We start from the raw sequence: 20,652 nt of genomic DNA, 5'->3' as shown, positions 1-20,652 counted from the left end.
TTTAAACCAGCAGAGACTCTAATACATAAACAAATAAACAAGCGTTATTATTCACATGGACACTGAAAAAGTCTTGAAGATGATGGGTATACTGCAATTAGCTGTGCCTAAATGACACATATCGACTACCTGTCGAAATAGGTGACCATTATTCATGGTTTATAGGGGTGGCCATTCCCCGTCCCTTGCAGTCTTTAGCCACAAATCATACGTTTAGCTATGGTCCCAGACTTTCATAAGCAAATCTCGCCTTCCTCATTGCTATCAAGCGTCGCCTAGGTCGTCAAACAACTCGGCGGTGGCATTGTCCAGCTGGTACTCCGGCTCGTTGGTGACATTGGCTAACTGGTGAACCACCTCGGTGGTGGCGTTGCCCAGCTGGTAAGCCGGCTCGTTGGTGACATTGCCTAACTGGTGAATCACCTCGGTGGTGGCGTTGCCCAGCTGGTAATCCGGCTCGTTGGTGACATTGGCTAACTGGTGAACCACCTCGGTGGTGGCGTTGCCCAGCTGGTAAGCCGGCTCGTTGGTGACATTGGCTAAATAACGACCCAGTTGTTGCAGTCTAGGTGCAGACCATCGGGCACCCATATGCATCAGCTTTGGAGTATATTTCCAGGCGACAAGTGCTGCAACTCCGGCGGAAAGCGTCTTGACATGGCTTTTCTTGATGCGAAAGTATTGGCTGGATCGTCGTCTTTCGCCATCGATTGTCTGTTGCAAAAGATTTCTTTCGTCAATGGCCGTCTTCAACTCTTGCGTCTTTGCTGCCAGGTTTTCCTCCGCTTTCTTCACCTTGGCCTCGAGATCGGCAACACTGGCGGCCGGACCAACTTTGATGATGGAACGTCCTTTCTTGGGGAATGGAGCCGTGTTCTCATCATCGCTAGATATCTCCAAAGCGTTTTGAGGGGTTGATCCCATCAAGAAGCTGCTTTTTGCCTGGCCGGGCAAGACAACTTCACCATTGGCGATAGTCTCCCCGTGTCCATCGCCGTTCAGCTTAATCGGCTGCCATCCAATAAACATAATCAATGATTGTCGATAGCATTGCAGACCAAAATTCTCTACTGCAGACGTGACTTTGGCATGCTCGCGACCCAGCAAAAAGCACCGCATGATCTCGTACTCGGTCAATGTCAACGGAACCATTGTTTCGCCATCGGGCCATCTCTGTTCCCAGCCCTTCCATGCGGTCGTTTCTGAGACCTCCTTGCTCGGGTCGCATGCTCTCAGGTTTAACTCGACATTTTCGCGAACCGCGGCGGGTAATCCAGATCGAATCAGTGAGACCATTGTGGATCGAAAGAAGTTCATGTTCCAAGCGTTGTCGGGCGTCGCGTCATACATGCTCGCTTCGACTCTGGCTTTCTGTCCGGGGCTCAGATGGAATATTCGAACGCCATTTCGGAGTTCGGCTCCAGAGGCTTGGTCGATATCGGGCGTCACAATCACATCTTTGATGAATATACCCTCATCAACGAACAACGAGGGTGCCATAGTGAGGAACTCGTATTGAGCCATAAACAAGCATTGCTCTCCACTCAAATGATGGATTCTGAGACGCCGAAATGCTGATCCGATCGCGTGGGTTTTCATGTTTGCGTGAGTGAACACCAACGGGCGCTCGCGCTGGTCGACCGGCGGTAGCTCCTCTCCGATGGGCATGTATCGGGTCTTGTCCTTGTGGTCCTTGGTGAGGTGCTGATATTTGTAAACTCTACGAATGCCCTCGGCGAGAAGATGGTTAGGGTGCTGCGTCAAAAAGTTTAGAACCTTGCGCATATTGTCGGACCATCTTGGGTCGTAGTCAGTGGTGAAGTAGACGTCTTTTCCAATAACTTCCTCCTCTTTCGTAGTGTAGCGCTCGCCCGCGCTCAGTACCAGGTGTGTGACTGGGCGACCATCTTTCTGTGGGAGGTCGTCGTCGTCGGAGCTGGAGGACAAGCCGTAGTCGAGGTCCATCTCCATGAGCCGAGTCGTTGAGTTGCGCCCCTTGCGCGAGAGAACCTTACTGCGGTGGTTGTCATTTTTTCCTCTGACGGATGATGGCTGGCCACCATCATCCTTTGGACGATCAGCCATGGTTGCTGTCCTAGAGCGTTCGACGTCTAACAGCCGCTGGTGGCTCTTCGGTGTTCTTTAATGGTGGTGGGAATGTTTGGGGGTTTGATGATAATGATCACGGCGCAGAATGGCTGAGAATGCCTTAATTGAAGGTGCTGCTTGATAGTAAAGGAAAGAGTGTGGTGATGAAGTGTTGTCAATTGTTTGTTGCGATTGTTAGTGGCAGGACCTCAAATTCTTACGACTGAAGCGATGGCTTGATTGTTCTTCTTCCTGCTATTTAGCATATCCACATTGAGAGACAATCGCGTTCTTGCCATTCATTGACTGGTATTGAAGAATTTGAAAAATTTTCGCACTTTCTCGGCATTAAGAATTGCGATTCTCGCGTGCCTCTAATTTTCTCCGGAACCCTCAACTTTCCAACCCAGCTTCTTTCCCTTTCTTTCCCCCACCACAATTTGATTTGGTCAAGTGTACAGCAAGTATCATCAACTATCACGTACCCAAGCCAACAGATACCCAAGCCCTTCAAATCCCTTCCCCTTGAGAATCACCCAAAGCAATCAGACACCACCAATGATCAGACACCCAGCGAAGCCAATCATGGCAAACCAGCGCTCCCCGGCCACGAAGCCGACCAAAGAGGATCGTGGCAAGAGAGAGCCAGATGACGACGAGGACGACGACGATGACAGCGATGGAGATGGGCCGGTCTCGTTAATGAGCTTGATGGACGCGGCGCAGAGAGCTCAAGATCGAGAGGCCAATAAATTGTTCGACTTCAGCGACGAAGATGACGAAGATGACGCAGATGACGCAGATGACGCAGATGCTGGTGGCGGTCAGTCGAACACGGCCGAGGAGCCCACAAGCGCCCCTCAGCCAACAATGACAGAAGACGTCGCTGCCAGCAAACGCAACTCAGACATGCCCGCACTCGGAGAGGGCCAGGCAGAGATCGTCGAGAAGAAGAAGAAGAAGGTCACTTTTGCCGACAAAGCTATCAATGATGTAACTGCCAACGATGATAGCGATGCTTCGTCTAGCAGCCTGAATAACCCTGACGCAAAGAAAAGGCCCAAGATGGTTCTCCATTTGAGCATCAGTAACGGAGAACGTATGCCCGAGAAGAGAGAGGAGCCTATAAACGCTGATGACGCTCGAGACATACCAAGTGAAGACCCTCGATGGCCACCAGTCATTAAGGATGTTCTGAACCTTATGGCTTTGGACGATGCCCAAATTAGCAGGGGCATTCGGCGTGCTTATCAGCACCAACATGTTGGCACCACAGCAGCAGAACGAATGTCAGTGATGCCACCGGGCCAGAATGATCGATATGATATTCATGAGAAATATTTCGTCTTCACGCATGAATACATGCACAGGCACCATCGAGGATCGAAGAGATTCCGTGTGAGACTTCATCATCTGAGTGGCACTCAAGTCATGATGATGGCCAAATACGAATATTCGGTTGGGGCGCCGACGTACTTCACCGATGAGGACATCTTGATCAAGGACATTATTGCCTTCCCGAATATCGATTTATCAGAAAATGTCGAGTCGAAAGATGGTGTCAAGCTGCTCAGATTAAGTCCAGAGCAAATCGTCGAGATTGACGATAGCTTGTACTACATGGGTCCCGAGAGACGCAAGTCCTTGTCAGTGGCCGACATCAACGAAGCACATAGTGCAATGGTTAGTTTGGTCCGAAAAGGCTTGCCTAACGACGTAAGAGACAATATCATCAAGAATATTCGAGCATGCAACCCACAAGACACAGTCTCGGCTACAACAGCTTGGAAGGGGTGGAAGAAGATGTGGATAGGAAAGGAAATGGTTGCTTTAACCCTCATCCAATATGAAATTATCCGGTGCTTCTCATTCGGTCACGAGCCCCCAATTGTCAAGGACGCCATCAAACGCTTCAACCTAGAATTCTATCGCCAATGCCAGTTCTTCTTCTCCGATTTGATGCCTATCGACCTCACAGCCTACGGTGGCCACGGAACCGCGCACAACAACGAGCTGGTTACTCTCCCAGCCCGAGCAACGAAGCTTGACAAGTTTATGAATGCAGAGAAGAACGGTCAATCATCATTGACGAGCAGCCCCAACAACGGCGGCGGAAATAACAAGGATGGTGATGACGCTGACGACGAGGGGCAGACTATGGTTGATAATGCCCTGCCGAGCTCAAAGACGACCACCGTCAAGAAGCAAGTCGTAGAGGGCACACTTCATGGTCATAATTGTGACGGATACGCCGCCATCAATGACAAGATCGACAACCGCTTTGGACGATTCGAGGAGATGCTCAAGAACCAGCGCAGCATGCCCGGCAATCAGCTGCCCGACGATGAGGATCAGGGCCGTGAAGATCGCCGTCGTATCGCCCAACTTGAGGCCCAGCTCGAAGTTGCCAACAAGAGCCATGAGGCACAGCTCGAAGCTGCCAACAAGAACCATGAGGCACAGCTCGAAGCTGCCAACAAGAATCATATGGCGCAGCTCGAAACTGTCAACAAGAATCTCGAGGACGAGCGAAAACGAGCAGAAATTGGTGAAAGGGAGAGAAATAAGCTCAAGACAGAACTCGCCAACGAGCGTCAACAGTCGAACAGATACTACCGAATTGATAAGAGATATCTCAAGACTGCATCTGCCGGAATCGCCGCTTTAGTCACCTGGAAGTACACCCCTATGATTGCAAGAGCCGGTGCACGATGGTCGGCGCCCAGATTGGAGCGTTTAGGCCAGTGGCTGGCAGAGACGGCCGTTGATGGTGTCGACCACCAAAACGTCGACGCCTAGCGACTTCGACGAAGTCAGTACTTGCTTCAAAAATCTCCAGGACCATTGCTGAAGCTTTATTTTTCAACGTTTGCGTCTGTATTTGGGTTGCCGCTCCCTGAGCACCACGGCCGAGATGGCGAACCAGAGATGGTTTGGTGGTTGAGCCCCAAAGTCACAATATTTGCGTCTGATTTAGGTTGCCGCTCTCTGAGCACCACGGCCGAGATGGCGAACCAGGGATGGTTTGGTGGTTGAGCCCTAAAAGTCATGGGTTTTCCCCCCGAGTTTGGCAGTTTCGCCACTCGTCATTGACAATTATCGATCGTTCGTCCTGGTAGAAAATGAAAAGGGTCAATTGGGCTGCCAGCGTTGGTGATAGTGCATCATCAAGGGTGGGTATACGGCCGGGTGTTGGGCGGATTTGGGAAGATTTCAGATAACGGGGTCTAGCCCCATTAGAAATACACCATACTTTGTACCCCCATCGCTCATCTTTGATTAGGTATCGTCTTCCACGTCTTAACAACCTACAGGAATCATAGCGACGCCCACAATATCACGACTGGTAAGGGCAAAACACTGATAGGCAGCCCGGGCGCCACGCTGGACGGCTCAACGTTTGGGTCGCAGCATTCGAGCGAATTCTCAAACAAGTCTTCCAAGTGGAGCAGACCGTCGTGGCTGCGTTCAAAGAAGTCAAAGAACTTTTCGTAATGACCTGGCACGATATCGACTTGGGTGGTTTTTGGAGTGTCGTTGAATGCAAAAGATACAGCACCTATGTGAATTGCTTCAGGCTTGGTCACCAGGTAGTAGACCAAGAAGTTTCAAGTGTGAGCATTAGAACAGGGTTTGGATAAAGTGTGACTTCGAAGTGGATGAATATATTTTGCGATCCCGATCTTGATGGTCATATAGTTGTAGCTGTTTGATATATATTGCATGGCAATCTGCGTGGTAGACGAGATAATATATACCATTACGATTACTGATTTGGTGTCGTGATCACACAGGAGGTCTGACCCATATACATACATACCTTAAGATAGAGGAGGGGGTTAAGAAATGGCCGCCTTGTTCCACCTTCGGAGTCGCGCGTGACCACCTTGGCGTTATACATTAGATACAATGGCACTAGCTTGGCGTCCTTCCGTGAGATACTGTTCGTAACTCTAATCTTGTCCGACTGACAGGTTTGCAAGTATTGATAAGGAGCAGACTAGCTCCCAGAAACTGAATCAGAGTTTCTTTCAAGAATTCATCCTGAAAGAGAAGATCTATATCAAAGTACATATAGAGCGAAGTGAAAATAGGAGTCATAAATACATATGCATTATCAACAATCTGCATGATTATCGATCGCTTGGAACTTGACTGCGCTGGGGTCGTTCCTTGGAGCTGCGCCCAGGGACAACCCACGCTAAGCTAAGACACTCTTGTGGGGAAATTCCAGCGTGGCGGGCGGCGGTTGCCGATCGTATCAGCCAGCGAAGCATCAGCAGCAAGCAGCAGCAATTATGAGGGAGCATTGAACATTGCGGAGAGGACAGACAGCTGAGAGTTTCCTTAGTGCCCACCCCCAGATACTAGGCTCGCTAGGTACACCGACACGTACCTACAGGAAGCATCGATCCAAGGTATTTATTCATTCCATCACATAAGAATAGGGGGCACGTGTCTCGACTTCTCTGCTTTGTTCATTGTAATCTTCCATCTCGTCATTCTGCTTCAAATCATACACTATTACGGAAACCTGACCCTGATTCGAAAAGCACGGGAAAGAGAAAGAGAACACTAACACCACACCTTCTACCTTCCAAGATACAATGACTACACGGTATCGTGTCGAATGTGAGTTTCAACCACCTTGGCTCTTCTTTACATGGCCCCCAAACCCCGAAGCCGGCCGATCTATTTGTTCATCTTTGTGCCTACCTTCTTGCCCTGCGGCGTGCTGATTGGGGAATACAATAGATGCACTCAAAACCCACCGGCGAGATCAATTCATAGGTAAGGAAACTCGATTGCAGTGAGAAACCCCTTGTATCAAGTTCTGGGCCAAACTGCTTTTGATTGGTGTCATGTACGAGAGGGGCCCCCAAACAGAGCAGGAATCACACCTCTCTGGGGAAATGGGTGTGGTGTCGGCTCCGACCAGCAGTGATGGAGAATGAGCAAGTGTCACTCTTGGTTGGCTGGTTGGTCGCATCAAACGCCCATTATTGGTGGGACCCCGCCAACTACCGATGATACCGGGGGCATGATGAGCATCAATCACGAGTACAATCAATGACCGTTCATGTACTGTCGTCCGGTTGGAACAGATATACTTTCAGTGATCTTCTAGCTGAACATGCTCGCTTCGTACCAAGCGACTCAAGTTCGACACATTCTTGACAGTATGCTAACTGGCCCGCAGAATGGATCAAGGGGCTCCTCGCCGTCCCCTTCGTCCTCTACTCGCAGCCGACGGGCGTATTTGAGACCAACAGCGTGAGCTTCACGCAGATGTCCGAGGAGGCACACAGGCGGTATGCCGAGATCATGCGGGACGTCGAGGTCATGCTAGACGACCACATTGAGCACCAAAGGGACAACAGAAGTCTGCCGTCCAAGCTCAAGCTCTTGGTCCCCACGATAGGCGTCTTCTTCACTCGCCTGCCCCTCGAGGCCGCCTTCAAGTATCAGGACCGCAAGCGCTTCATCTCATCGCGGCGATTTGTCTCGCCCTCTTTCAACGATGTTCGCCTCGTCCTCAACTCGGCTCAAATCATGGCCGTCACAACCTATGGCACCCTGCAGCTGGCCACTTTTGATGGTGATGTGACGCTTTACGACGACGGCGAGAGCCTCGTTCCGACCAGTCCCGTGATCCCGAGGATGATTGACCTCATGCGCAAAAACGTCAAGATTGGCATCGTCACCGCCGCCGGTTACACCACAGCCGATCGGTATTATGACCGCCTGCACGGCTTATTAGACGCAATTGCCACCTCGCGGGAACTGACCCCGCAACAGCGCCAAAACATTGTCATCATGGGCGGCGAGGCAAACTACCTTTTCGAATTCCACGCCGAGTCAGAGCACCTGCTGCGGCCGGTTCCGCGGGAGCGCTGGCTCACTGCTGAGATGGCCGCCTGGTCCGACAAGAGCATCGAGGCGCTGCTGGATGTGGCTGAGGCCGCCCTGCGCGACTGCATCAAGACCATGGCTCTCCCTGCCACGCTGATGCGCAAGGACCGCGCTGTTGGCATCATTCCCACTGACCCCTCGATCCGCATCCCGCGTGAGTCTCTCGAGGAGACGGTGCTGGTCGTGCAAAAGATTCTCGAGCTCAGCGTGGGCGGCCGCGACTTTGACAACAAGGTCGTACCCTTTTGCGCCTTCAATGGCGGACGCGATGTCTTTGTCGACATTGGCGACAAGAGCTGGGGTGTCAATGTCTGCCAAAAGTGGTTCGGTGGCGGCGACGATGCGGCGCCCATCCGCGGCGAGAACACTCTTCACGTCGGCGATCAGTTTCTCAGTGCTGGCTCCAACGACTTCAAGGCTCGCAGCGTGGGCACCACAGCCTGGATTGCCAGTCCAGCCGAGACGGTTGAGCTGCTGGATGAGCTGGCTGACTTGATGGGCAAGAAGATTAGTTGAGCATGACGGCATGTTCATTGGTCCTAGAGAGTTCTGGGTTCTGATTATCTTTTCATGGTTTCATCAAAGCCGGCGTTCCCCTTTTGGTAATGTTTTACAGCGGGCGGGTCTTCTAATGATAGCATGCATCCAATGATTTTTGAAGATCAAATCAAGCGAGTTTATAATGATTGTGAAATTAATTGTATTGATGTTAAAGCTGCCTCTCTGTTTGGCAATATGAGACAGAGATTGATCGAGCGGCAAATACCTATTTCGATCCAACATCTCAAAACGCTTCAAAGATTAGAAGAAAAATACTTCAAGAGGCTGCAAGGGTATCTTCCACGAACGAGCGAGCACGACTCCAAGACTAGAGGGGTATAGAAACCGACAAGAGAAAAGCGCGGGAAGAATAGAACAAGAAGGATGAGAAAAGTGAAGCAGAACCGCCAACACCTTGACCCAGCATTACAATTTACCCGCACAAACAAAACCTCTATCACTCAGCCATGCTTCCAAACACAGGCCAGGACGACATTACCGCCATCCTGTCTCAGCCCTTGCCATGCACCCTTGAGCTTGTCCGAGACGGCATTAGCACGACCAGGCGCGCGCATGTCGTCGTACCTTTTCAGCAAGCAAAGAGAGAGCAGAGTGTCAGCTATATACCATCATTTTTGAGAGAAACTGTGCCAAGAAAAGATGAGGGACATGTTGATATATTATAGGGTATCCGTATCTTACTTTTCGGAAAACGGCGCTTGGCCCTCGGCATCGCCATGATGGGACGCCGTGTGGAGAGGAGCCAGAGGCATGGGCGGCGGGCTGAGACGCGTCATGTTGGTCGCGGATCCCGAGCCTGAACCAGTCGACGGGCTTCTGCTGCCGCCGCCATCATGATCCAGGCCGGCGCGGCTCTCAATGTCGTCATCGAGCGTCAGGGTCCGCTGGTCATCGGTCGAGCCCTCCGAGGCCTTGCGCCCGTGCGGACGCGTGGTCGGGGCGTGGATATCGTAGCCGTGAAACGTCAAGGGCGTGGGGCTGTTGTTATTGGTGGTATGGTGAAAGGTGCTCCCCTTTCGCGTCAATGGGCGCTCGTCGTGCGTGGCGGCCGTGCTGTCTTTTTCGAGTTGGCTGCGCTTGCTGCGACTGCTTAGATAGCCCCCAATCTCGGTCACGCTCCAGCCGCCAGAGCTCGTGATGCGCTCGACGTGGTCCTTGGCGCGGCGGATTAGAGGCCCAAGTGCCGGGAGGGAGCCGGCAATGAGAAGCAGACAGGCCTCGGTGATGCCAAAGGTGTTGAGAAAAGGCAGGGGGTCTGAAGAAAAAGAGAATTCATGGTTAGTAAAATGGATTAAAGGAATGCCCAATACAATTCATCTCGAGTCTAGTCGAGGGCAAAGAGAAATAAAAGAGAGAAGTAGATGAAAAACTCACAAGTCGGGTCCTCGTCCGTGTACTTGAAAGACGCACCCATGATGCTCAACTTGTAGCCCTGGATGATACTAGCAAAAACACCGAGACCCAAAGCACCACTGACTGCAAGACGGGTGCGTAGAGGCATGTTGAGGCGCATGATGAACGGAGCCGGGAATATGGCCAAAAACAGGTCGAGAAAGGCAGAGTACGACGAGACAAAGTACTCGATGCCAATCATGGTGCTGTCGGGGAGACAGATGCCCTCAATGGACTTGTCCCAATTCTTTTCCGTCGGGCTGCACTGGATAAACAGGAACACGGACATGGAAAAGATGAGAGCCTGACCGACAAAGGTAAGGCCCCAGAGGAGTACCGAGGTGTGAAGACCTAATTCAAAGAAGTTAGAAAGAAATAGGTAAATACATAGAAACATTATTTGTTCATCAACGCTTAGGATAGATTGAATGGTGATCCTATTTACCATAATTAAGAATCCTCCGTAGCAAAGCCACAATGGCAAGCTTTGGCAGCGAAAACGCCCAAATAATGACGGCATCAATCATGGTGTTCCATTTCATGGCCTCGACCTGGTCGTACCGGCTCAGCGCATCATAGTGCTTGCCGTTGCCGTAGCCCGCCGCCACCTGGATGAATATCTGGGTGAGCAAGAGGACGACCCAGCTGAGTCCGACGAGGGCGTCGTCTAGGCCCAGCGCGCCGAACCAGTTGTTTGGTTTCGCCGTGAAGCGGGCATAGAAACGCAGGGCAATGACGGCTAGTAAAAGAAAAAGGGCAAAGTCGCCCCCCATGAGTTAGTTCGCAGGCATGTTAAGAATAATGGGGGACAAGGAAAACGGCCCCAGAGAGATGGACCTCTTTCTCGGGAGGGTTCCTCTTTCTCGCATGGCCAAGAAAGCTTGGTAAAGAGTTGGCGACTTGGCACAAGGGACCGACAGTCATCAAAAGGGCGACTTGTGTGTGTATTACATACCTGATGTAAGTGAAACCAAGAACCAGCAGACTTTATGCGCCTGGGATCCATATGCTTCGTTATCCCATAGGGCCATGATGTCCCTGAGTTTGCTTTTTTTCTTGGGTACAAATAATTGGAAAAAAGAATATGATTGATCTACAGTCTTTTGAACTTTTGCTTCGATTTACATCTGGAAAAGGGTGCTTTAATCAACGATTTCTAATTGCGGTCCCAGCACTCAAAGAGACCTCGTCGTTTGTAACCTATAGTGACGTCTATTGATCTCGATCTCACATTGCCATGTCTTCATCTTCTTGCCTCCCGACAAGATTGAATACACTGAATCTCCCACAATCTTTGGAGTGAAAGCGCTGCAGGGAGATTTCACATGGATTCATGGCCGTTCGTTATCAGCGTTTCTTGCTCGTGTAGGCTCGCTATCCCATGCGTTTCCCCCATTCCAGAGAGTCTGTGCAGAGCTGCAAGTGGTGTGCCAAGACAAGGGTTGATGCATGGCTTCGGGTATAGCAAAGCAGTGTTTGGCTTGGGATTGCCCAAGAGGTATTTTGCACCTTTATCCTAGAGAATATCTCGTTGCAAATGTCACCAAACTCCCATCTCTGATGGTTCAATAACAGAGCAGAAAGTAAAGAGTCTTAAAAAGTGTGAGCGTTGGGTGCTTTTGGGACGTCATTTTGCAGACGAGTGCCGCAGAGAGGGCTCGAGCGTCGGGGTATATATCTGCTTCGAGAACCTCGAGATGCTGCATCCTTATCTTTGCTGCCTGGGGCCCAATGAAAAGCCATCACGAATAATAATGGGTGTAGAGCCCAGCCTTGTAGAACAAGGCTTGAAGACGGTCTGTTCCAGCCACCATATACCAGTCAATCAGTATTGATATTGAAAAAACTACTGCAAGTGTACGCGTGTTTCCCCTTGCTGGTCTACCCGATCCCGCCAATCTGATGCCCTTCGCCTAAGCTACCTATGTATGCAGATGTTGTAGCGAGACGCGCTATACCCCTCGTCTGTGAAATAGGATCACTCTGCAGTCCCACGTGGGATGATTTCACAATGTGTGCAATGTCTGATTAGTCGAGTGGGCACTGCACGGACAAGACGTGCTGCGATAGCACACATGTAAGCATGCATTCATCTAAGCTAAGGTATATCGCATCAGTAACATGGCAACCTACTTAGATGAGATAAACCTAGGCTGGACATCTTTACTGTGGCAGAGACAGTAAGATCACTCTAATCGACTATAACAGGGGTTTACACCCAGTAATTTGTTCGTTCCCAAGTGCCATAACCCCTCCAGGATACCCCTGGGCCTGCACAATTCCAGATTCGAGTCTCAAATTGTCCGGAATGTGGGTAGATATTGAACTCGGAAATCTCGGGAAATCCATCGAGTCGGTTCAGATGTTTCGTGTGTCAACAGCAGCGAGATACTTGACTTGTTTCCCCGGAGCAAAGAATCCGTTTCTTATGAACGATGACCTCACATAGAAACATACCTGGTACAAGGTAGATAGGTGATAAAGGTCCTATTTCCAAACCCTCTCTGATGGCTGGACCATGCAAGGCAATCTCGGTTAAAACAAGTCGGTAAATCATCATTCAGTCCAATTGGTTTATAGAATCAAAGCGTTCATTCAGAATTGGGTATGTCAGCCTGGGCAAGCTACAGGCGCCCAATTGTGACTCAGGAGGAGCAGTTCGACGCCTTAATCGTTTATGTTTTCCTCCGAACTTGATGGAGCGAGTTCGTTGATAATAACAATATATTGCCGAGGAACACGCATGTTGGGCGGCGCATATAGATAGACATGCATAGGCTAGTCTCCAAGCCATCACAACTAATATCGCCTGGTAAGGCTGTGTATGGATGTAATCATGCCGATCATGTCCCAGGAGCTCATAAAGATGCCGTGTCTATTGCCGACGCCGAGCATTCAGCTGCTCGATCTCGATCAGCCCATGTTCTCGTAGCGCTGCCTAGCCTTATCCTTGGCCTTGGCCACAAAATCCGCATAGTCATTCTTTGTAGCACGAGCAGCTTCTTCAGCGGCGTCGCCAATCTTGCCACCCTCAGCACCCAGGCCGACGCCGGGAGTGTATGCCATTGTCTCGATGATGTTCGTTCGTCCATCGCCTTCAGCGCCAAGTCCTGAGCCTGTGTTCCAGCCCATCTTTGCCAGTAAACCTGCACCTTTCGAGAGTGCAGGCTTGCTGGTAGTTGCCTCTTTGGACTCGGTTTCTTTGGGCACATGGTTATGCTTACGCGCTTGTGGATGTTTCGGCTTGTTGGGTTGATTATGCGCCATCCGACGTTCCTTGGCTCGGTCTCTATAACTTGAGATGGGCTCTTTGCCGACAGCCTTGAGATCCTCTGTAGCTTTCTGAATCAGTGATTCATCCTCCAAATTCTTCTTGTGCAAGTCACTATGCTGTTCGTGGCGTCGGAGGGATGGCTCGCTGACAAATTTTCGTCTGCAAAGAAGACAGCACATCCGATCAATATCGGCGTAGGAGACCGTCATGGTTGGCGTAGCCGAGGTTGATGGCATTGTGATATGACCTCCGAGGCTGTTGGAGCCAGTGGCGGGAGTTTTTCCATCGTCGGCGTCAGTCTTATCCGCCGACTCTCGAGGTCGTCCTCCATATAGCTCTGCATGTTTGTTCGCCCACTTGGCTAGCTGTGGTGCCATGGCCACTGCTCTCTTGCCGCCAGGAGCCGCCAGTTCCTTGTCCGCTTTTCTCTTCTTCGAATCTTTGCCAGCAGTATTTGGCTCGGTGGCAGACCTCTGGCTTGGTTTCTCCTCATACAAATCCTCGTTGAAAACCGTGGACTCGCTTGCGTAGACGGTGGGATTCCAGTAGCTCAGTCGCAAAGACGGATTGTGGCTGGCCGAGAAGCTGAATTTCGTATCTTGTTCCGTGATGACGGGTTTCAAAAATGGTATGAAGACGCCCGAATGTATGTATGCTACCGTGACTGGCTTTGACCCAATGGTGAACTGAGGAGAGGCATTGAACTTGGCCATGGCGGCACGGGCGTCGTCAATATGAGCAAATTCAGCAAAGCCGTATCTGCACGTAGCATCTGTATACCGGTCGCGTATCAGGAAGACTCTGGAGAGCGAACCAGGTTTGGCACCGAGGCCGGAAGTGTTACCGACGGGAGCAGTACTCTTGAGCTTCACAGGGGCACCTGCCGGCTGCTTTGGCTCCTCCTCCTTGTCCACATAAAGCTTCTTGATGCCATTTGCAAAGACAGTCTCGCTGATGGAAGGAGGAAGATTGCGGACGACCAGAAACTGGGATGCAGTCTGCTGCGGACATTCGTCACTATTGCCGTCTAGTTGCATTTCTGCGGCGTCCTCGGCTGCATTGCATTTATTAGAATGAACATTTCATACGTTGTTTTTTTTGCTGTGGCTCATTTGACTTACAAGGCCGGGGGGCTTTGCACTGCTTGCAGGTTGCCCTTCTTGAAAAGTTTTCGAAATGGCACTGCTCGTTTAGTAACTCCAGCTACAAATGGAGCACTGGACATTTCCTCACCATTGTACATTGCCAGTCATCAACTTTGGGGGCTTGTCGGCGCTCTCTGCTGTATGCTATCGGAGCCCGAATACGTGCCCCATCGGCACATGTAAGTTCGACGGCCGGATAGTGTTGTTCAAGGAATGCGACAGAAGCGTCCTCGGAGTTGAACTCGGCAAAAGCATAACATCGGCGATCGTTGCTTCTATCGTCGGCCTTGACGCGCAAATCAGTTAGGCCTTTGGCGCCGGCATCGTGCAAAGCGTCTTCGATCTGAATTCGTAACTTGTGAGTTTGGATTCGTTGTAGGAATCATGTGTACTCCATACCTCTTGCGTGCTCATGTAGTCTGGAATGTCGTCTAGTTTTACGGTGTGATACGGCCGACCCGGGCCCGATCGATATCCCCCGTCATTGTAGTAGCCATCATCGGGTGAGCGACTGCGGGAATGGTCCCTTGGGCTGTAGCGACCGTGATCTCTCTGGTCATAACGTGCTCTATAACTGCGCTCTCGGCCACGATCGGGAGAGCGTGCCTCGCGCCCATAGCTAGGAGAACCTTGTCGAGCATATCTGCCATTTCCGTGTCCAGAGTCATATTTGGACTGTTCTCGATCGCGGTCAGACCAACCCCCGGTATTTCTGTCGCTGTATCCCGAGTGTGTGTAGCCTTGACGATCGGCACGATAGGAATCCTCTCCACGGCTCCTTCTTGGCGATCTAGAAGAGTCTTACGCCAGAGGAAAGTCAGCTTAAGCTCATGACTAATCTCTACAAGTGATACTCCAGGCATTTCAAGTTTTACCATGCCGCGAGCGATATTGGTTGTCCCGTGAGCCTGGGGATCGTCGTTGGAAGCGATCGCGCTCGTCTCGATCATGCGCCCGGTGGTCGCGTTCGTCGTACATTGTGGTGATTGTCTGGCACGGCGCTCATCGGCAAGAGCTGTGGTTCTTTCCGATCGTTTGGAATTTCTTGGCGCGTTGAAATATTGGGTCGGAATCGTGCGTATTCCGGTTGAAGAACGGCCAGGGAGAAGAATGAAAAGAGAGGTAAGCAGAATGAAGAAGTGTAACTTTCTCCGTCTTGTCCTTGAAGCTGTCTCTGGCAATCAATGGTAGCTGAAGTGGGTCTACCTAGCTTAGTCATTTAGCGTATGCCGGTTCCTTCCAATTACCAGGAAGCAAAGCAAAGCCGCAGCCTTTAACTTTTCTATATCATTGGGGTTTTGTTTGATTTGATCAAAAACATCTGTCATATATCCAAGGAGAAAGTCTTCTCTTGATCAGAATTATTTCACATATACACTTTATATATCAAGTATCTTTCTCAGCGACATTTCAAATTTTTTTGGCCTAGACTTGTGACTTGTCACTATGGAAACTGGAGCTCTTGAACTACAAGAAGGCGAGTGTTACGTCGGGCTCACCCATGACCTTCTAAACGTGCAGAATGTCATGGACCGAGTACGGAGCCCACAAGCTGGGGCTATTGTCATCTTTGCAGGTACGAACTTCACCATGACCTGATTCTTACCTTGTTGACCCAGGATCAGGCACAACTCGGGACAACTTTGGGGGGAAGCCGGTAAAAGAACTCCAATACTCGGCGTATAGTGCTCTGGCACTCCGGACCATGTTGTCGCTCTGCCAAAACATATGCACAAAGCACGGACTCAAAGGCATTGCCATGGTACACCGGCTTGGGACTGTTCCGATTGGCGAGGAAAGCATATTGATTGCCGTCTCTTCTCCTCACAGGCAAGCCGCCTGGAGAGCTGGCGAAGAAGCTCTCGAGGAGTGCAAGGCTCGCGTCGAAGTCTGGAAGAGAGAAGAATTCGAGGGCGAGGAAGGCGTCTGGAGGGCAAACAGAGACGGTACCCAGGGTGTAAAGATACCTGCTTCTGAGCCGACTATTCCGGACAGCGAAAAGCCTTAGAACAGGAATCCCTCGAAACCCAACTTCTATATCGGCAATTCTCCCGTGCTGCCAGTCATAAAACCTCCGAATTTCGTAAGATTGACGTCTGATTGTGATGAACCAAAGACAAGCTCGGGAGTTACCATTGCTCTCTGGGCAATAGCATCATCAGTCTCAGCACTTCAGCCTACTTCAGAAATTATACTCGTGGCCATCGTGAGTTGTACGGCTGAACGGACGTCTCCAGCTTATTTTTGTCATGCTAGATTTGATTGATGGCCGAGAAGGCACGTCAAACTTCTGCGTTATAACTGGGGTTGATAATATGCAATTTTGGCCCCGCGCGTTGTTTTTTTTCATTGACGAATCGTGCAGGAGTCTTGATCCTTTTGCATCAGCTACTTGCCCCTATACTATACACAGTAATGAGATATCAGTCTCGAATTCATTCAACTTGGATCAGAAAGGAAGAAAGACATCAAAAGCCACAACAGCGGCTCTCCGACGTCGGCCGTTACCTTGAGCCAGCACTGCTGAAATGATGATACCCTTACAGAGAAAAGGCATACAACAATACACTCCCATCTAGGGATCAAATACCGATAAGAAACGAAAGATATGCGTGCAGTTCGCCATGGAGCACTGCTCGAGGATCGCTTGTAGGTGTGGCTGAACCCTGTCGTCGCATCATTCTCACCCCACCAACAGAACTAGAACATCAGGATGGCGAATCCCATTTAGGCAGGTCCCGCACTTTAATGGCTGCGCAGCTCGTGGATTGCAACCGATAATACGGAAGTCGTGAGGGCCATGCATGGACACTCCCTCGCTATTGTATGTGTGTGTCCTTTGCAGAGACCAATAGTCGGCTCTTATTTCAGGGGAGAGCCGAGCACGCGGCTGGCATGCCACACACCATTTACCCTACCGTATGAATGGCCTACAGATACCATGCTCCAGCGACCTGTGCCTTTCGTTCCGGACATCCATGGCGACGTCCTCTTCTCACGAACGATGCTTCTATTCTGACTTTGCGTCCTTTGCCGGGGCTTGGTAACGCCTTGATGCGTTTTGTTGCCATCCAACTATTGTCGCTCGCTGCAAGTCCGTCAAAATGGTCTTCAATATACGCAGGCGCGCCGACCAAGGGGAGATCACTCCCTACATTGTCGCCTATGATGCCGAAACGACCGGGATCGAGACCCTCAACACCCTGAAATACTGGGAGCAGCATCACAAGCTCGACCCGAATCTCCCGCTCGAGGATCTCAACGAAATAGATGGCGTTCTGGCAGAGGGCAACTGCGAGAAGGGTGTTGAGGTGGAGGCGGCTTTGATGGAAGACAATAGCCCATACCCCGAAGTCCGCGCAACGGTCAGGAACTTTGATGTCGATGTACCCGCCAACACCATTCGCGCCTGGGTAATTGGCCTCTTGCTGTGCACGTTTGGTTCGGCCATCAATATGTTATTCAGTTTAAGAAATCCAAACGTCGTGATTACCACGTGGGTCATTCAGTTGATCGCGTATCCGATAGGCCTAGGGTGGGACTTGATATTCCCTGACCACGAGTTCAAAGTTTTCGGATGCAGATTCAACCTGAGACCGGGAAAGTTCAACTTCAAAGAGCACGTCATTATCGTGTGCATGTCCAATGCGGCTTATGGAGGCGGAACGCTTTATGCGACCGACGCCTTGCTTGCGCAGCAAATTTATTATGGGCAAAACTTTGGCTGGGCCTTTCAACTATTATTTGGCATCACGACCCTTTGTACTGGTTATGGCCTAGCTGGTCTCGCCCGTCGCTTCCTTGTCTGGCCTGCGGCAATGATATGGCCGGCAGACCTCGTCAACGCCTCCCTCTTCTACACCCTTCACGACCACTCGCCGTCGGACCCGGAGAGGACAAATGGCTGGAGCATCGGACGATACAAATACTTTCTCATCGTCATGACTTGCTCCTTTGTGTGGTACTGGTTTCCGGGTTGGATCTTTCAAGGTTTATCGTACTTCACATTTATCTGCTGGGCTGCGCCAAACAATGTCGTGGTCAACAAGATCTTTGGTGGCCTCGAAGGCTACGGATTGTTACCGATTACTCTCGACTGGACAGTCTTGGCAGGCTATGTCGGATCACCTCTGATTCCGCCGTTCCATGCCTTGGCCAATACAATCGCCGGGGTGCTCGTCTTTTTCGTGTGCGTGTCCATGGGCATCCATTTCTCTGGTTTTTGGTATGCCGACTACTTTCCAGTCCAGTCCTCCAATGCCTTTGACAATACAGGAGCCGTCTACGACGTGACACGCATATTGAACCAAGACATGATGTTTGACGAGGAAAAGTACGAAGCCTACTCTCCCCTCTATCTCAGCACGCAGTTCGCCATCTGCTACGGACTGGCCTTTGCAGCGGTCGGTGCGATCATCGTGCATGTTGCCCTCTACCATGGCAGGGAGATCAAGGAACAGTTCAAACTTGCACGTCATCAAGAGGACGATGTGCATATGCGCCTTATGAAGAAGGTTTGTCGGCACTTTGCTTTTCATAATTGGATCCCCAAGCCTCTGGAATGGACTAGGCTAATATTGTACAGTATCGAGATGCGGAAGATTGGTGGTATGCGGCCCTGTTTGTCATCATGATCGCGCTCTCCTTTGTAGTCTGTTGCGCTTGGCCAACCGGATTTCCCTGGTGGGCCTACATTGTCTGTATGATCATTCCCATTATCTGGACGATACCTATCGGCATTATACAGGCAATCACAAACATCCAGCTTGGCCTCAATGTGTTGACCGAATACGTCGTCGGCTACATGTTGCCCGGCCGCCCCGTGGCCATGATGATGTTCAAGAACTATGGGTATTTGGCAATGTCACAGGCGCTGTATTTCGCACAGGACCTCAAGCTGGGACACTATATGAAGGTGCCCCCGCGGGTCATGTTCTTTTCGCAGCTGATAGCCTCCATATGGTCTGCTATTGTGCAGATTGCCGTCATGAACTGGGCTCTGGGCAGCATATCCGACGTCTGCAGCGACGACCAGCCAAACTCTTACACGTGCCCCGGCGGCAAGGTCTACTTTACGGCGTCCATCATATGGGGAGCCATTGGCCCTGCACGCATGTTTAGCCGCGGCGCGCTCTATTCGAGCCTGCAGTGGTTCTGGCTGGTCGGCGTCATTGCGCCCATCATTACCTGGTTCTTTGCCCGGCGCAACCCCAAGGGCATCTTCCGCTACGTCAACATGCCGCTCTTCTTTGGCGGGTCGGGTCTGATTCCGCCCGCGACAAACTACATATACCTCTGCTGGGGCGTGTGCGGCCTCGTCTTTAATTATTTCATCAAGCGCAGATGGACGGGCTGGTGGATGCAGTACAACTATATTACAAGTGCAGCACTGGACTGTGGGCTCATTGTTGCCACCATAGTCATTTTCTTTACTCTCTATTTGACGGAGGCGACACCACCGTTATGGTATGGCAACACGGCAGTGTACGAGACCTTGGATCAGACGGGCATGGCGATTAAAACGTTTGTAGCTCCGGGGCAGAAGATTGGGCCGTCCACTTGGCCGTAAGGCAGTTCAGCAGTGCCACGCGAATGAACAGGAGGGTTAAAAGCAGGTATGCAAATTATAGAATGGTCAATAAAGGTTGTACAACGAGAGCTTTGCAAATAGTGAAGGTAGCCAGGTTAGCAGCTGGGGCGTGACCAGGCGCAAAGCCCGCCATTTTCGAGGTAGAAAATAATGAGCCAAACATCTCAAACCGGACCTTCCGTTTGCGCACACCGATCATGAAGCCCAATTGCAAGGAATGGGAATTGAGCTTGGTGTGCATCCTTCAGAGCTATTGTGGCTGAGTGAGCCAGCAGGATGAAGCTTGTATGGAGTAACACGGGGATACTGCGGCTGAACCGAAGTTACCATCTCTCGAGGCTGTGCCGTCTGCACGGAGGAAACAGAATTCACAGCTCGCAAAGATCTGTGTGCTTGATCGCCGATTTAGATGCACAAAAAGCCAGGTGACGGCTGTCGTGCTTGGTGAGAGCCTCACCCGGCTCTTTGCAGGCTCTTTGAATGACAAGCTGGCTGTTGGGCTTTATCAGGTGTGTCGTGCTACTATGTACATGATCGCTGGTGGGATCGAGAAGGCACACTTCCTTACAACTACGTACCCATGCAGATTAGCGGGTAGAAGGGTTTTCAGTAGTAATGGAGGGATTCGGAAAATACCCTCAAATACCTTGTATTCCAAGCTGGGATCCGCTTCTAGGCTCTTTCTTGAC

General features: G+C 50.9%; 7 protein-coding genes across 7 annotated transcripts; 4 read left to right on the top strand and 3 right to left on the bottom strand.

The window, feature by feature from the left end:
* Positions 1–264: 264 nt before the first annotated feature.
* PFICI_09726 (uncharacterized protein) lies at positions 265–2,085 on the bottom strand (the record flags this gene model as incomplete). Its single annotated transcript, XM_007838307.1, has 1 exon — positions 265–2,085. One exon carries the CDS (start codon positions 2,083–2,085, stop codon positions 265–267), a length of 1,821 nt encoding a protein of 606 aa, XP_007836498.1.
* Positions 2,086–2,673: 588 nt separating this feature from the next.
* Positions 2,674–4,887, top strand: PFICI_09725 (uncharacterized protein; the record flags this gene model as incomplete). Its single annotated transcript, XM_007838306.1, has 1 exon — positions 2,674–4,887. One exon carries the CDS (start codon positions 2,674–2,676, stop codon positions 4,885–4,887), a length of 2,214 nt encoding a protein of 737 aa, XP_007836497.1.
* Positions 4,888–7,158: 2,271 nt separating this feature from the next.
* Positions 7,159–8,517, top strand: PFICI_09724 (IMP-specific 5'-nucleotidase 1; the record flags this gene model as incomplete). Its single annotated transcript, XM_007838305.1, has 2 exons — positions 7,159–7,249; positions 7,289–8,517. 2 exons carry the CDS (start codon positions 7,159–7,161, stop codon positions 8,515–8,517), a joined length of 1,320 nt encoding a protein of 439 aa, XP_007836496.1.
* A 485-nt stretch (positions 8,518–9,002) lies between these two features.
* On the bottom strand, positions 9,003–10,727 carry PFICI_09723 (uncharacterized protein; the record flags this gene model as incomplete). The annotated part of the gene is made up of 4 exons (XM_007838304.1): positions 9,003–9,126; positions 9,244–9,817; positions 9,937–10,305; positions 10,400–10,727. 4 exons carry the CDS (start codon positions 10,725–10,727, stop codon positions 9,003–9,005), a joined length of 1,395 nt encoding a protein of 464 aa, XP_007836495.1.
* Positions 10,728–12,867: 2,140 nt separating this feature from the next.
* Positions 12,868–15,351, bottom strand: PFICI_09722 (uncharacterized protein; the record flags this gene model as incomplete). The annotated part of the gene is made up of 5 exons (XM_007838303.1): positions 12,868–14,282; positions 14,350–14,410; positions 14,462–14,716; positions 14,773–15,173; positions 15,249–15,351. 5 exons carry the CDS (start codon positions 15,349–15,351, stop codon positions 12,868–12,870), a joined length of 2,235 nt encoding a protein of 744 aa, XP_007836494.1.
* A 468-nt stretch (positions 15,352–15,819) lies between these two features.
* Positions 15,820–16,381, top strand: PFICI_09721 (Molybdopterin synthase catalytic subunit; the record flags this gene model as incomplete). The annotated part of the gene is made up of 2 exons (XM_007838302.1): positions 15,820–15,949; positions 15,993–16,381. 2 exons carry the CDS (start codon positions 15,820–15,822, stop codon positions 16,379–16,381), a joined length of 519 nt encoding a protein of 172 aa, XP_007836493.1.
* Positions 16,382–17,477: 1,096 nt separating this feature from the next.
* PFICI_09720 (uncharacterized protein) lies at positions 17,478–19,942 on the top strand (the record flags this gene model as incomplete). The annotated part of the gene is made up of 2 exons (XM_007838301.1): positions 17,478–18,887; positions 18,959–19,942. 2 exons carry the CDS (start codon positions 17,478–17,480, stop codon positions 19,940–19,942), a joined length of 2,394 nt encoding a protein of 797 aa, XP_007836492.1.
* Positions 19,943–20,652: the final 710 nt, after the last annotated feature.

Source organism: Pestalotiopsis fici, assembly GCF_000516985.1.
Source record: "Pestalotiopsis fici W106-1 unplaced genomic scaffold PFICI_Scf_7, whole genome shotgun sequence".
Classification (NCBI taxonomy): Eukaryota; Fungi; Ascomycota; class Sordariomycetes; order Amphisphaeriales; family Sporocadaceae; genus Pestalotiopsis; species Pestalotiopsis fici.
This window is presented reverse-complemented; position numbering and strand designations above follow the sequence as displayed.